The 14,214-nt window shown below is 42.3% G+C and overlaps 1 protein-coding gene across 2 annotated transcripts; it reads right to left on the bottom strand.

The window, feature by feature from the left end:
- Nucleotides 1-632: 632 nt before the first annotated feature.
- Nucleotides 633-13,736, bottom strand: NSMCE4A (NSE4 homolog A, SMC5-SMC6 complex component). 2 transcript variants are annotated; one of them, XM_037011141.2, is made up of 11 exons: nt 13,109-13,736; nt 12,379-12,456; nt 9,964-10,094; nt 7,614-7,765; nt 5,489-5,588; nt 4,685-4,775; nt 3,721-3,815; nt 2,708-2,756; nt 1,893-1,981; nt 1,721-1,828; nt 633-804 (listed from the first exon to the last, which is right to left on the bottom strand). In XM_037011141.2, exons 1-10 carry the CDS (start codon nt 13,395-13,397, stop codon nt 1,748-1,750), a joined length of 1,155 nt encoding a protein of 384 aa, XP_036867036.2. In that variant the 5' UTR covers nt 13,398-13,736; the 3' UTR covers nt 633-804; nt 1,721-1,747. The 2 variants fall into 2 exon arrangements, with proteins under 2 accessions (XP_036867036.2, XP_036867037.2); XM_037011142.2 differs by having other exon boundaries at nt 1,721-1,807; nt 13,109-13,730.
- Nucleotides 13,737-14,214: the final 478 nt, after the last annotated feature.

Here is a 14,214-nt window from a genome sequence, read left to right as displayed (position 1 = left end):
TTGTTCAAAGAAGCGCTAGGACAGTAACTTAACAGAGGTCACAATAGTTTTTTATGAGAGATGGTTATGGTTGAAGGGAAAGCACTAGATATGGGGAGGGGTTGACAGAGCACAGACCAGAGAATGCAGGAAGAAGCCACAGAGGACACACCAGAGAGAAGGAAGCAGAGATTTGGGGAATGGGGAAAGGAGCCAACGAGGGACTGACGCCTGAAGGTCCAGCAAAGGCTAGAAGCATAGAAGTGGTGTTACCCCACCATGTGTGTGGCTTTCCTCTACAGCGACTGGCAGCTGCTGCATCCAAAGGACCGCTGGTGGATGGCCCCAGGCTGGCATTGCTGGGAAAAGTGGCCCAGCCCGGCTTGGCAGAAGACTGAATACTTTGTGTGTAAATCACAGGCTGAATCGTATGAAACTGTTAATATTTAACTGTGTTTTACCTATAAGAACAATTTCATGTGGTTCAATCTAGTATTTGTTGACTTGGCTAGCTAACTTTATAGCTAAAAAGATGGAAAAAGAATGATAAAGATTTATAGGCCATTAACAACCCAACTAAAATGTTTTCAATGGGAACAGACTAGAGAAGGGGGAAACTTTCCCCTGATCAGAAAATAAAGAGTAACTACAAGTATTTGTGAATATGGCAGTGAATTTTCTTTAATCAAAGACAACCACAACAAATTCATTGACTATCAAAAGCTACATTTTACTAAAAGCAATCTGTCTTTAAAAATGTTTAATCATACAATATATACAGTACATGCTGCTTTCCATTTTTGGACTTTACTATCCACCCGAGTCCTAAAAAGGGGGAAAAAATAGCTGGTTAACAGTTTGTAAACAATAAATGGAAAGTTCATTTAATGTACATAAATAAAATCTAACAATTGGTCTCTCCTCAGTGAATAGGGCCTAGATTAACTCACATTATATGCCATTATATGTCTATTCTCCTCTTTCCCTCAATTATCTTGAACAAAAGTCCAATTAATTGAGGCATACATTAAGAGTTTACATTAAGTACTAAAAACCTATTTTTAACTCTCAAAAATCACAAAATTGAGCCAGGAAAGAAAAAACCTTAGCAATTACCTAAGTCAAAATCCCCCCATTTTATGTAGCTTTACAGATATGGAACATAAAGCTGAGTGACTTGCCCAGTGTTTTAAAGTAAGATGCAGAGCCAACACAATCCAGGTCTTCTGATTCTCATCCACAGCTGTTTACAGTACAGAATGCCAGGTCATTACTAAGATTTCCTTCTAACAATGATCTCCTTCATAAAAATGAAGAATTCTTTCATAGCATAACTCAGATGTCAGAAAAGCCCATTCACTAACATCATTCCAAGATAATTCTAACCGAATCTTCCTTTTTTCCTTTGTACCAATGAAGTAAGCGAATGCAAAAGGAACAGTGAACAAACCTAATGGGAGGATTCAATATCCCATTTATCTAATTTACCAATTTGTTAGGGGGAGAGGGGTGGGAGGCCAAACCAAGAAAAATCCCTGCTCTGCTTCTATCAACCACAAATCTATCCAAGGAAGGAACCTTGCAGCCTCTAGGTCCTTATCTCACCAGTACATGCAGTTCTAAGAACAGGGGCACTAGAGTGAGGCCACATCCCAGTTTCACCAGAAAGTGAAAAAGTGGGATGTTTTGAATTCCAAGGCAAGTTTAATAAAACATTCAGCTGTCCCAGAGGAAACATTACCTTCGTCCGGCATCAGGTGCTCAGTCTCTACTGGCTCTGGCCTGAAGCAATCACAGGCTCTGAGATCTCAAAGGTCTTCACAATCTCCTGGCAGAGAGCAAAGAACATCTGGGCAATGGGTGCAGCAGGTGACGTCGAGACAAAACTACCCAGGGACAAGGAGAGACTTTACCTCCCAGTCCCGATAACTCAAAGCGATAATTCCTTGATTCCTAATTTGGGTGTTCTGGTCAATTCCTTCACTTTCGTCATTAATAGGCTCTGTTTGAAAGACAACATTTTCAAAGGTTATCAAAGCAGAAGAGGTCGTCTGAACAGAAACTGGTAAATAATGGGAATGAGACCTGTATCATGAAGATACTTAGACATTCATTAGGATTTCATACATCATTGAGTTGTAGTTTTATTATAGTAGCAAAGTAATCTATTTGCTTCCATTAAAAAAAAGTGATGAGTATACACATTCCAATTTGAAAACCTCTGCCTAGCTATGTACTAACCACAGAGCTGAGTTAGCCCTAGTGAGTCCAACAGAAATTGAGAACTTTGAAAGTAACAAGGGCAGTGAAAGCACTTTGTTCTCTCAGGAAACCTTAGAAGGAAAAGAGTAATGGAGGATATGACATTATTTTACCAAGAATTAAAGATTCTCTCAGGGAGAGGAAGAGCCGGCTTCAGGGATCATAGAAGGGAACAAAAATAAGTGCAATTATAAACTTTCTAAATTAACACTTGAGGGAATTTCTTGTTATTCTTTACAGCAGATGTTGAATCTAGAACATAGATGAATCTCTTGGTTTTAAACTATGACTAAAAACTAAACTATGTTTTTAGTATTTTCAGTTAGTTGAGCAAGATCAAGATATAGCATGGCAAAAGTTACCTAAAATGAAAACTCACTTATGATTAGTAAAATACATTTCATAAACTTGAATAACTGTTACGTCTTCTCCAAGACTAACGTTTTCTGAATGTAGTACCACTTACCGATTATTGGCAGTCGGTCTTGGTCTAGTCTTATTCTTGCAAAACCATCCTAACACAAGTATGATTTGGGGGAAAAATTAAAATTCAGATTAGAAACCTACAATCTCTGGATTAAGAAAAATCACTCAATTAGAAAATTCTCTATCTCAGACAATTATAACACACCATAATAATAATGGGATTATACAGACAAGACTTTGAGTATATCAGTCTTTTCACCAGGCATCTCTCAGATTTCTCATCACCTCTTTGACCCAGAGGCAGCCCCCTTCCCTGACGATCTCTTAAACTGTAACTATCTTGTCTCTTTACCTGATTCATACGTGTTTTTAAGTACTCCACATCTTATTATACATAATTCTATCATTTACCATTCACAAAATACACCTTTTTATCATTTCTGGGAAGATACTTTGGTCAATACAAGATTTTTGTCTAACATTAAAATCAAATTCATCTTGCATGTTCAGGAATGTAACCTGATGTAAGATGAAAGAGAGTCAAAAGCAAATTTCCATAGTACATTTCTGAGAAGGTTTTTTTTTGAACTTTCTATTTGAAATAATTTTAAACTTAAGGAGTTACTCTCCTTTACTCAGCCTCAACAATGTTCAAGTTTTGCCACATTTACTTCATTCTCTATGTTATTAATTTTTATGAGTGGTAGACAACCTGCCCTTTCCCCTAATACTTCAGTATGAATTTCTTGAGAATAAGGTTTTCTTACCTGATAATGACAACTATCATATTTGGGAAATTTAACATATACTGTTATCTAATCCATATTTCCATATTCAAATTTTGCCAATTCTTTCTCTAAAGAATATCTAAAATGTAAGACCAATCACACAATAATTTTTAGCTAGTTTCTCCTGCCTACCTGTCAGTGTCTGCTTCAGTCTACCATGTATACTGACCAGTATTAATACAAATACTGGCTCCATCTATAGCTTTTATTACTTATCCATTTAAAAGCACATAAAAACAATTAGAGACATAATCTTAAATCTTACCCTTATAATGAAGGAAACATGAAAGATATTTTCCACCGTTCGGGGGAAAGAATGTGGATCTACCACAAAGTCAAAAAAGGACATAGGAGTATCAGCTATAAACAAAAGAGGAAAAAAATTCTTCAAACAAGGAAAAATGATTTTTGCTTATCAATAAGATCAATACTCGATTGTTAGCCAGAGAAAGAAAATGAGCACTCATCCTGTTGTGGAAATGTAAACTGATGACAACCCTTGTGGAAGGCAGGTTGGTATATCTATTAAAAATATGTGTGCCCACTGATTTGACAACCTTCTAAAACACTGTTCTACAGAAATCTGAGCAAACATACACAAGGTTGTATACCAAGATTTTTCACTTCAGCAGTTTATACAAGAGTAAACTACTATTAAGAACTTACTCATCCACTAATAGAAGATTTGTTAAATGTATTGTTATGCGATACAATGGGAATCCTTGAAGAGAATAAGCAGGATCTATGTATGTACTGACACAGAGACGCGTGCACACGGAAAAGTCATGTTGCAGAAGAACATATACAGTATCATTAGCTTTGAGAAAAAAAATTAAAAATCTCAACTTACTAAGTGCCTATTTATATGACTGACAAACATACGACAATCTAAAAATATACACACCATATTTTAGAAGTGACTACCTCTGGGGAATAAGGAGAGGTGGAGAAGGTTGTTTATTTCTAATTATCTGTCATATTTTTATGGTATCTTTTATTTTATAACAGAAAAAACACCTCATTTTTGAAAAATAAAAATGAAGTTACTTCAACATTCTCACATGGGACTTCTAAAGGGTTAAATATATATGGCAAGAAAGAATAAAAATGATTCAAACATTACATACAACTGAAAATGCCTTTTAAATGAAAGTTACTTTTCATTGAAAGTAACACACATCTAACTGATAAATACAAATTGCTCCTTCTGAACTTGGGGTCATACTTACGATCTTCTCGAAAATATGTTTGCAACAATCCCAGAATTCTTTCTACTTCTTTTTCTGTTGCTTCTTGATGAGATGCCTCCATTTTTTGTAACTGAAAACATAAAAGTTACCAAGCAGAATGACCTACTTGCCTGTCAACCTTTTCTACTCTATTATCCAAACCCCTCTACATGTCTTTTATTGGGGATTGCTAGCAGCTTTTATCCCCATCTAAAAATTTACAGTTAAAAAGGTTTTCTTCTTTTTGTTTCAGTAACATTTGTATATTAATTTTTTAAATAAGAATATCATTACCAAAACAACCATTTTCAGGACATAAAATAGCAAAATGTAGAAAAGGCAGTTTATAACAGTAGTTCTCAACTGGGAGTGAATTTTGCCCACAGGGGACATTTGCCAATATCTGGAGACATTTTTGGTTGTCACACTGGGAATAAGGGACAGGGGCAGGGGGCAAAATGCTACTGGCATCTAGTGCGAAGAGGCAAGGATACTGCTAAACATCCTCAGTCCACAAGAAAGCTTCTTGCAACAAAGAATTAGCCAGCCCCAAATGGTGACAGTGCTGAGGTTGAAAAACCCTGGTTTAATTTAGGAGAACTGACCCAAACTTAGAGATGAGTTAAAACTAAGACAAAAGGTAAATCCAACATGTTTAAAGGCTTAAGTAAAATGATTATGTAAGTAGCCAAACCTGACTCCAATCCTAAAGCTTGGAAAAGATAGCCACACTGCACATACATTATATTAAAACGGCTACTTGAACTTAAGGTGTTTTTAAAAGCAACATATAAAAAAACAAACCTGGTCAGGCATTGCCTGCTTCACTTCTGCCTTAGGATTTTTTCTTGGACGATCGGTTCGTGGCTTTGGCACGGGGAACTCTCCTTGTATTGAACCCAACCTAATGAAAAATATGCTTTCATGGCTTTTTGTTTTTTAAATGAACTAATTACACTAACTGGAAGTGATTCCCATGGTACAAATTCAGACCAGACATCAGTGACATATGAACAGATGTCAGACCAAGGCTCTTGTCAGTTTTGTGACATCCCTTCCACTCCCTTTGTGTTTTTGAAAGAACTCCCAGGAGCTTTTCTCAACCGCTGATACCTCCTTAAACACTTATCATATTTTGCTGTGAATAGTAAACCCATAAATATGCCTGTGGTCTTCCCAACTAGCCTATTATCTTTTTGCAAAGCCGACCTTGGAGATTAGGGGAAGAACAAACATGTGGGAAAGGGAAACAAAGAGCTCCACTGGGGTTAAAAGACTCTGGATTGGGGTATAGGGCAGAGTCTCCGAGCCTGGGGCTACAGAACACATCTCTCTTAGAACAATAGGGCATGCAGAGGCCATGGGGTTCCTGTCTCCTCTGGACCCCCTCCATCCCTTAAAAAAATGCCTAATGCAGACTTGAGCTACAGTAACAGAGGTATGTAGAGACCAAGGGCCAAGAACACAGGCCCATCTGGTCCTTATGCTTGAAGAGATCTAAGTATGCAGAGATTCATATTCACACACACAGACCCACTTCAACACAATGGCAGATCCTAGAGTGCTGTTCTAGAGTACTGTAACACAAGTGCCCCAAGAGCATCTGGGCAGGGACAGCTACCCCGAAGTGGGAAGTCTTCTGGTTGGGAAATCTGATCCTACACTGATACCTGTCTAGAGAAGTTACTGGAAGTTTCCAGGTTGGGGCCTGTAGTGGCCCACAACAAATCTTATCAGAAAAGATCAGTGAAAGGACATTGTAGGCCATGGAGACAGCAAGTGCAAAGACACAGAGTTGTAGTTAATTCATGGGGCTAGATGAGGAGATAAAGTTTAAGTCACACTACAAAAGGTTAGCCTTAGATCCTAGGATTTATGACAGATGACATATGAACAGATGTCAGACCAAGGCTCTTGTCAGTTTTGTGACATCCCTTCCTCTCCCTTTGTGTTTTTGAAAGAACTCCCAGGAGCTTTTCTCAACCGCTGATACCTCCTTAAACACCTTCATATTTTGCTGTGAAGACAGAGCTGAATAGCAAAAAAACAAAGATTTGGACTTTATCCTTTTAAAAATAAGCTTGATCTTCATGCTATAATATGTACAGTGGTCTGGGCATCTGAGTTTCCCAAAGGCGTGTTAAAACAGATGCCTGGCCCCATGCCACAGACCAACTACAGCTGCATTGCCAAAGCCTTCTAACTCGGACACTACCGATCTTATGATGCTTAGAAGAGCCAATCAGAGCAGACAAATGCCCAGGATCTAAACCACTTAAGGAAGAAACAACTTGGGTAGCTACCCTAGAGAAAGTATCTACTGAGGAACACGACCAATGTATTTGAGGCTGCCTTACAAAAGACCCAGTGAGAGCCATTCTTAGTCTCCACCAGACTAAGCTAGGAAATTCAGATAGAAGCCGATTTCATTTAAATATAAAGAAAAACTTTCAAAATCAGAGTTGTATCCAAAAAATGAACTGGGTAGTTTATGTGACTCAAGTAGTCTTCAAATATAGGTCAGTGATCATTCAACAGGGAATTGTAATAAAAGTCACTCTATGTACACTAGTAGAATCATAAGTTACCCTCCATAGGAGGCATCATCCTTCTACACGATAAGGATTCTAAAGATAATAAAGCCAGACATCATGCTACAGACCCAAATCTCACACACTAGAAAGCAAAGGAGCCAGCAAGTGCCTTAGTTAGGAGGTTCTGACCCATGGCCTGTACTGCTTAACTTAAGCAGATGAGGTTTCATCCACATGAAGATTTTACAGGCTGTATATCAAAGTTTAGACAGTCTCCAAACAATGGCATCATGATTGTTCCTCTCTACAACACTAGATAATTATTGTCCCTACAGTGAAAAAACAATTTAAGTTTTACAAATGGCTGGTCTTTCAGATTTTTTAAATAATCTTACAGAAAGTGGAATGTATGGGTTTTATTAAAGGTGTTTTCTGCTGTTTTGCCTGATATTTTCCAGGAGTCATAGACTATGAATTCAAAATCAGAACTATCTTCATCACGGATGAGTTCTTCAGCTTCTAGCGGATTTACACCCATATGTGTCAGCTACAAAAATGAAGGGAAACAAAAAACCCCAGTTAAGCCACAAGCAATCACTCACCACATCCAATAATGTCTATCACCAAACTTTAAGAGGCCAGAGGCAAAGCCTGTTCTCAGTGTCCTAACATCTCGACTGAATTTCTTATTTACTAGAGAATTTTATAGATAAATTCCTATTTTCAAAGGTACTTTCTTTCTAGCAGAAAATACTCCTCAATGCACTTAGAACCTCTTGGAGAGAAAGTGAGATCTAGACCAGTGGTTCTCAAACAGTGTGACTTTGCTCCCCACGCCAGGGTCTTTGGGAAGTATCTGGGGACATTTTTGGTTGTCACAGCTGGGTAGGGAGTGCAACTGGCACCTAGCAGGTAGAGGCCAGGACGCTGGTCAACATCTGTAACATACGACACAGGCCACCACAATTAGGGTATCCCAGCCTGCAGTGCCGAGGCCAAGAAACCCTGCTCTAGCCCAGGGCAGGCTGAGTGGTCTGGGTGGGCCAAAGGAACGAAGCCCACCGGGAGACTCTTAGGTCACAGGTAGTCCATTTCAAAGTAGTGGAAAAGTTGTACTAGTATGAAAATATGAAATCACACCCCAAATCAAAAGCTCTAAAACAGAACCCAGAAGCTGAGCTGGCTTTCAGATTTTCATTTTTCACCAACGTAAGAGACCTCTACTCAGCGTGTATCTCAGCACATGCAGAGAGCAGCGGCCCACCATCAGGAAGAGAATCATGCATCTTAGAACTGCCTTCCCAGGAGGAGGTGGTGGAGGTCTAATAATCCTCTTATCTCAAGCTGCCTTACAGAAAATGTTTTATATTAAATTTACTTTTAGGAAAGTACTTTTATCATGTTGTAAAGTTATAAAATGCCTAGAAGTTATCAAATACAAATGGTAACATCACATATAAACAATAATCAAAAAGCCCTCAGAGAGCTTAACCTTATTAAAGGCAATTAAACTTTGCAGAAAAGAGAGGCTGCAAGGACCTAACCAGAGAGGTATAGTCAGCTCCCCTCCATTCTCCTGCCACCCCATTCCACCACTTCAGGCTTACAGGAGGACCTTTCAATCTCTGAACAAATCTACCAATCTTTTCTATTAGTACCTATGTTTGGTGTTATACTTAGAAAGGTCTTCCCCACCAGAGATTAGATAGCTATTAACTTAGGGTTTTATATTAAAGGATTTAAGACTTCTGGAATTTACTTTGATACGCTTTTTAAAGTACAGAGCTCACTCAGACAAAAAACAGTAATTTTTAAAAAGATAATGCAATATATGGTCATTTTATTTGTTGAGCTGCACATTAGTGTGCATTTTTCTAAATGCATTATACTCCATGACAAAAAAGTTAGAGAGAGAAAATTTCAAGATTTTAAATTTAAGTGAGTTAAATTTAAATTTCAAAACATTTAAGGTTTAAAAAAAAAACAAAAAAACTCATCTGCCTCATGTCTTTATCTGGTCAGTTGTCATGGTACTAAATCATTTTAATAACAATTTAACAAACATCCAGTCAGAAATTGAGAGCCCTGGCAGAAACGTTAGGATTGAAGTTGGCTCCGAGTGGAACCAAGAAGAAAAAAGCACCAGAGTAAGATAACAAGGTGAGTCTCGCTGTGCATCTTTGGGTAAATCCATCAAGGAAAAGTTTAAAAAATTCTGATAACAACCATTGAAGCTTATAAAGAGGCAAAGAAAGGTGAATAAAACAACAACAAAAAACCCCAAAAAGCAAAACCCCAATCATATTCATATGGTTCTGAAATATTCTCAAAGAGAAGACAAAAAAATGTAACCCTGCCACCAGGCCTAACTCATCTCCAGCTGAGCTCTGCCACCTGCAGTGTGGGCTTTTGCCCAACTCAGGACAAAGGTCCCAGACCACTGAGAATGAGCTAGAACACTGAACTGATAGTTCAGGGGAAAAATGGCCATTTGTAAATAAACACAGCACCCAGTCTTAGAACGTAGAGATTTTTAAACTGCTGTGAGCTCCCACCCTAAATTCTACCACACAGCTCTACCATCATCTGTTTAATTTGCTAAGATCTCTTTGGAGGCATCTGAGACCAAAGAAAGGGAAAAAATGAAGTCAAAACCATTTGCATACAGACATGAGCGAAGCAGATAGTTATGCAATATGTGGCATATAAAACATTTTTATTAAGATTCTATAGCTTTGAACTTACTAGAGTTTCCACATATCTTAACATATCAAAGGAGTTCAGATCAGAACGCAGCTGCTTTGCTTTCTCTTTGCCCAGATCTGAAGCCAAAACGAGAAAATGGGCATCCAGGACTGCTTCCCTCGCTCGGGACACTATTCAGAAAAGAAGGAAAATGCACACATTACAAAAAAACACATCATCAACAGGTATTTTCCCAAAGTTTCCAGCTACTTCCTCAGCATTTCACTCTGCACCAAAAACTTCTCCGACATACCCGTCTCCCTCTAAAAACTGGCTCCCCTGCCCAACTGACCAAAATCTGAAGTCAAAGCTGACCAGACTTCCTAAAAGCCAGCTTTCTCTCCACTTTTCCTACTCATGTGAACTGAACCGCAAGCCTTCATAATGCCATTTAACAAAACCTCTTACCATCTCTAACACTGCCTTTTCCCGCTGACTCAGTAACCCACCAAATGCATGCTGATAAGTCAAACTGATGTCCAGCAAAATGAATGCCCACTGCGCATCGGGCGTGGCGGTGTGCTGAACAAACAGGAAACTGTCAAGGAGCTCCATCTGAAATAACGTTATGTGCTGGGCAGGCAGCAGGACAGTGACCTGAGGCTGGGTGATCCACAAAGCTCTGACAGAGGATATGGGACTAAAGATAAGATATATATAGGAAAAAAAAAAAAATATATATATATATATATATATATATATATATATATATTTAAAAGGAGACAAGAAGGAAAACGGATGAAGTCTGGGGAGATGAGGGAAGGGTCCACGGAGGAAGAACAGGGCTGAGGGCCTGGGCTTCAACAAGACCTTGAGGGGAAAGTGATCTGGGAGCACCATGGAAGCTGAGAAGCGGCCAACAGGCAGAGGTCATATACGGAACCACCTGTGCCTGGCTTGCTCCTCGTGGCTATGTCATTTAAATCACCAATTTTCTAAACAGTTCTTAGTCCTGGTGAACTCACTGACTCTCGTTTTTGCTTTTATATATCATTTTTTTTCATCAATTTTATCTTGGGAGCGTTGCTTCAGAGTGACAGTGAATGAGAGAAGGAAACAGAGGCCATGCTGGAGAACATTCCAGGCCTGCCGCAGGCTCCCTCGCCCAGCAGCCCCCACTCAGCCTGTGAGGAAAATGCAAACCTCCCTGTCACGGCTGCTGGAAGCCTCCAACAAGTTAAAACTGAGAACATCAAATCCATAAAAGCCAAGGATCTAGAATTCTGGGTTTGAGGACCACCTCCTAGCGCCCTGCTACGTGAATCATTTTGCCCATAAGAAGTGACTCAGTCAGCAAAGTGGGAAGAGCCAAGGGGTAAGTGACCTGTAGACTGGGAACTAAGAAGATGCACAATACAGTGTCAAGGGAGGGGATGAGTCAGGAGGAACCTGGAGGGGACGCCTGGGGGCCCAGGTGTGGCAGAGAAGAAAAAGCTCCAGAGGGTGAAAGGCTAAGGCTCAGCTCTGGAAGGTTTTGATTACAGTTAGCAAACGTGGAAGACTGTGAAGGGGAATAGTACGGAGTCAGTGACCAGAGCTAGAAAGACACAAATGTGAGAGCATATGGACAGAAAAATGTTAGGAGGAGACAACATTTAAACCATTAGCCACACCAGGGAATGACTAGAAATCCATGTTCTGGCCCTGGAAGAATGAGGAATTCTGGCGTGGGGCAGCCCAAGTTCTGCTGATGCTTTTTTTTTTAACCGCTGCCTTTGCATTCTCCCTTCCCGTTCTCATGGAACTGCTGGAGAGAGGCCCAGAGGGTCCTGTCCTAGGGCTCTGGGAGCCAGTGCCCACATCAGGGGACACACTGACCTGTCCTCTGCCATTGAACAAACTGCTGCTAACCACTGCTGCCACTTTTAATTCAAACCAAGATGGTTTTTGAAAGCCCCCTCTTCCCATGGTCTAGAGCTCAGTGCTCTGAGATTTCTCTCTTTCTCTCATACCCCTGACTGGAGACCAACAGGCCCACTCGTAGACACGGCCACACAGACCTCAAGATGGGAGGGTGGGGGAGGCGGGGGGACAGGAAAAGAAACAGGATGTCAGAGGCCAGCTCAGTTCTTCCTTAATTCATCCATTCAACAAATGTATCCTGGGATACAGCAGTAAATACCGTAGAAAGATAAAAGATAATACATGTAAAGTTCTCAACCTTGAGCACGCTTTTGGGGCTTGTTAAAATACTGCTGACCCCATCCCCAGAATTTCATGTAAAGCCCTATGTTTAGAGAATGGGAAGGGCAATAAATGTATTATCGCTACAGCGGAAAAGGTTCCAAAACTAGTAAAGCACTATTATAAATGTGGCAATTGTTTGATGTCAATAATTTGGCTCTTACATAAAACTAATTAAAATCATCCTAAAATTTATAACAAAAAGCTTTCATATACAAAATAATGAATTACCTCCATTAAACAGAGTGTTGGCCTCTTCAAGGACCTCTGTTAATTTGTCGCTGGCATTCAGTATATCCTCCCGGTTTTCTAATGAAAAAAATACAAGCTTTTTGGGAAATGTGTTCATCATTCATTAACATGTCTTTTGACAAAGAGATCCCAGTAAGACCAAGCCCTGCCCCCTGCTCCCTGGCTAATTAGTTCACACATCTTTATCCTTCAAACCGAAAGCTCGGGGGAAGGTGACCGTATCCCCCTTAAATAGCAGGATCTTTAAGGAGGACCTGGTCACCCCTAACCTTCACCCAAAGGGCTCGACTCCTGCAGCCTCTAAACGCTCCTAAGAGTGGTTCTCAAACTGCAAGCCAGAGGACCCCGGAGGCAGATGGACGGGCCGCCTCAAGTATCGGGCCGGGCAGGTCCAGGGTGCGGTCCGAGGAGTTGCATTTCTGATATTCCCGTGTGGCACTGCCGCTGCGGGGCCCGCGACCACACGCGGGGACCCGCCGAACGCAGGAAAAGGAGCCCGGCGACCCCGACCGCCCCTGGCCTCAGCACGACCGCCTGCCCGCCGCGGACCCGCGCGCCCCCGGCCAAGGTCGCGCGGGCCGAGCCACACGACGGCTGGGGAAGCGCTCCGCGAGCCCATGGAGGCGCGGCGGGCGCCGTAGACGCCGCGCCGCGCAGGCCTGCGCCCGGCACCTGCCCCGCCCGGCCCGCGCCCGGCGCCCCGCCTTACGTTGGACCGAGTTGATGAGTGCCCGGTACTGATGGCGGATCTGGCGGCAGAGGCCGTGGTCGGTCTCCGCCTCCAAGCTCTCCGGGTCTATCTCGTCCCCGGAGTCCGACGGCTCTGTCTCCTCCAAGCCCGGGCGCTCGGGGGCCTCCCTGCGCTCGGCCGCGGCGCCGCGGCGGGACCCGGGCGACAGCGGAGACCGCGAGCGGGAGCGTGTGCGATCCCGGTGCGGGTCGCGGCCCCGGCCCCGGCCTCGGCCTTCGGACCGGCGGCCGCTGCTGTCTCCGGACATCGCGCCAATTCGTCGTGCAACTTCGGAACGGCGGAAGTTCGCGCCAGAAACTGAAACCCCTGCTCGGCGTGAGCGCCTGCTCCCCGCGGAGCGCGGCTCCGGGGCCGGCGCGAGCGCACAGCGACGCCTCTGGCGGGAGGCCGGCCGCGGGGCCGAGGCGCGGGGACGCCGCGGTTAGAGCGCCCCCCGGAGGCCCCGCGCGGCCCGGACCGAGACTTTTCCCCCATCCTTGGAGACTAAGATCCCGCCCGCTCCACGCTGGGAGGTCGTTAGAGTCTTGGTTTTCTGGCCCCCGGTGCCCGCAGCGATAGGCCCGCATCTTGCCCGGCGTCTTCGGCTCCCCAGGACACAGCCACAGACAGGCAACGTCAAGGGCACGCGGTGCATGTTTGTTGATTGAACAACGCCTGTGGTAGAACAGGACAAGGGCTGAACTTGGAGATAAGAGATGTGGTTCTGCCATTCACCGTCTGTGACCTTAGTTCTCCCTGAGCCATCACTGGGGTGGACCAGATGGAGTTTCTGTGCAGCTAGAAATCCCACTGTTTGTGGGGACAGAAGAACAAACAAAAAATTAATAGGGTTCCTTGATTTTCTCATGGTACTTTCTGTTAACCATCCTTTCTAAATAGCAGCAACACGGTGGCGGTTTATTATGTTCAATACTGGCTCCCAAACTAAAAGATTTTAAAATACTTTCGAAAGGGTCCAGGAAAGATGGAATTATATTCAGTATAGTTTTAAAGATAAATTTTGAATTTCATTCCCTGAATTTTGAATTGTATTGCAAATGTTTCCCAAAAGTTCTTTTGTGCTG

Source organism: Manis javanica, chromosome 7 (genome assembly GCF_040802235.1).
Source record: "Manis javanica isolate MJ-LG chromosome 7, MJ_LKY, whole genome shotgun sequence".
Lineage (NCBI taxonomy): Eukaryota > Metazoa > Chordata > Mammalia > Pholidota > Manidae > Manis > Manis javanica.
The sequence above is the reverse complement of the archived record's forward strand: the minus strand, read 5'-3'. Positions and strand labels throughout refer to the sequence as shown.

Coding starts and splice junctions, on each gene's coding strand:
- NSMCE4A (XM_037011141.2), bottom strand. CDS start 13,397: ATGTCCGGAGACAGCAGCGGCCGCCGGTCCGAAGGCCGAGGCCGGGGC. Junction 5,589..7,613: donor ACCCATACATTCCACTTTCT/GTAAGATTATTT, acceptor ATTTTTCATTAG/GTTGGGTTCAATACAAGGAG. Junction 2,757..3,720: donor ATGTTTCCTTCATTATAAGG/GTAAGATTTAAG, acceptor TACTTGTGTTAG/GATGGTTTTGCAAGAATAAG.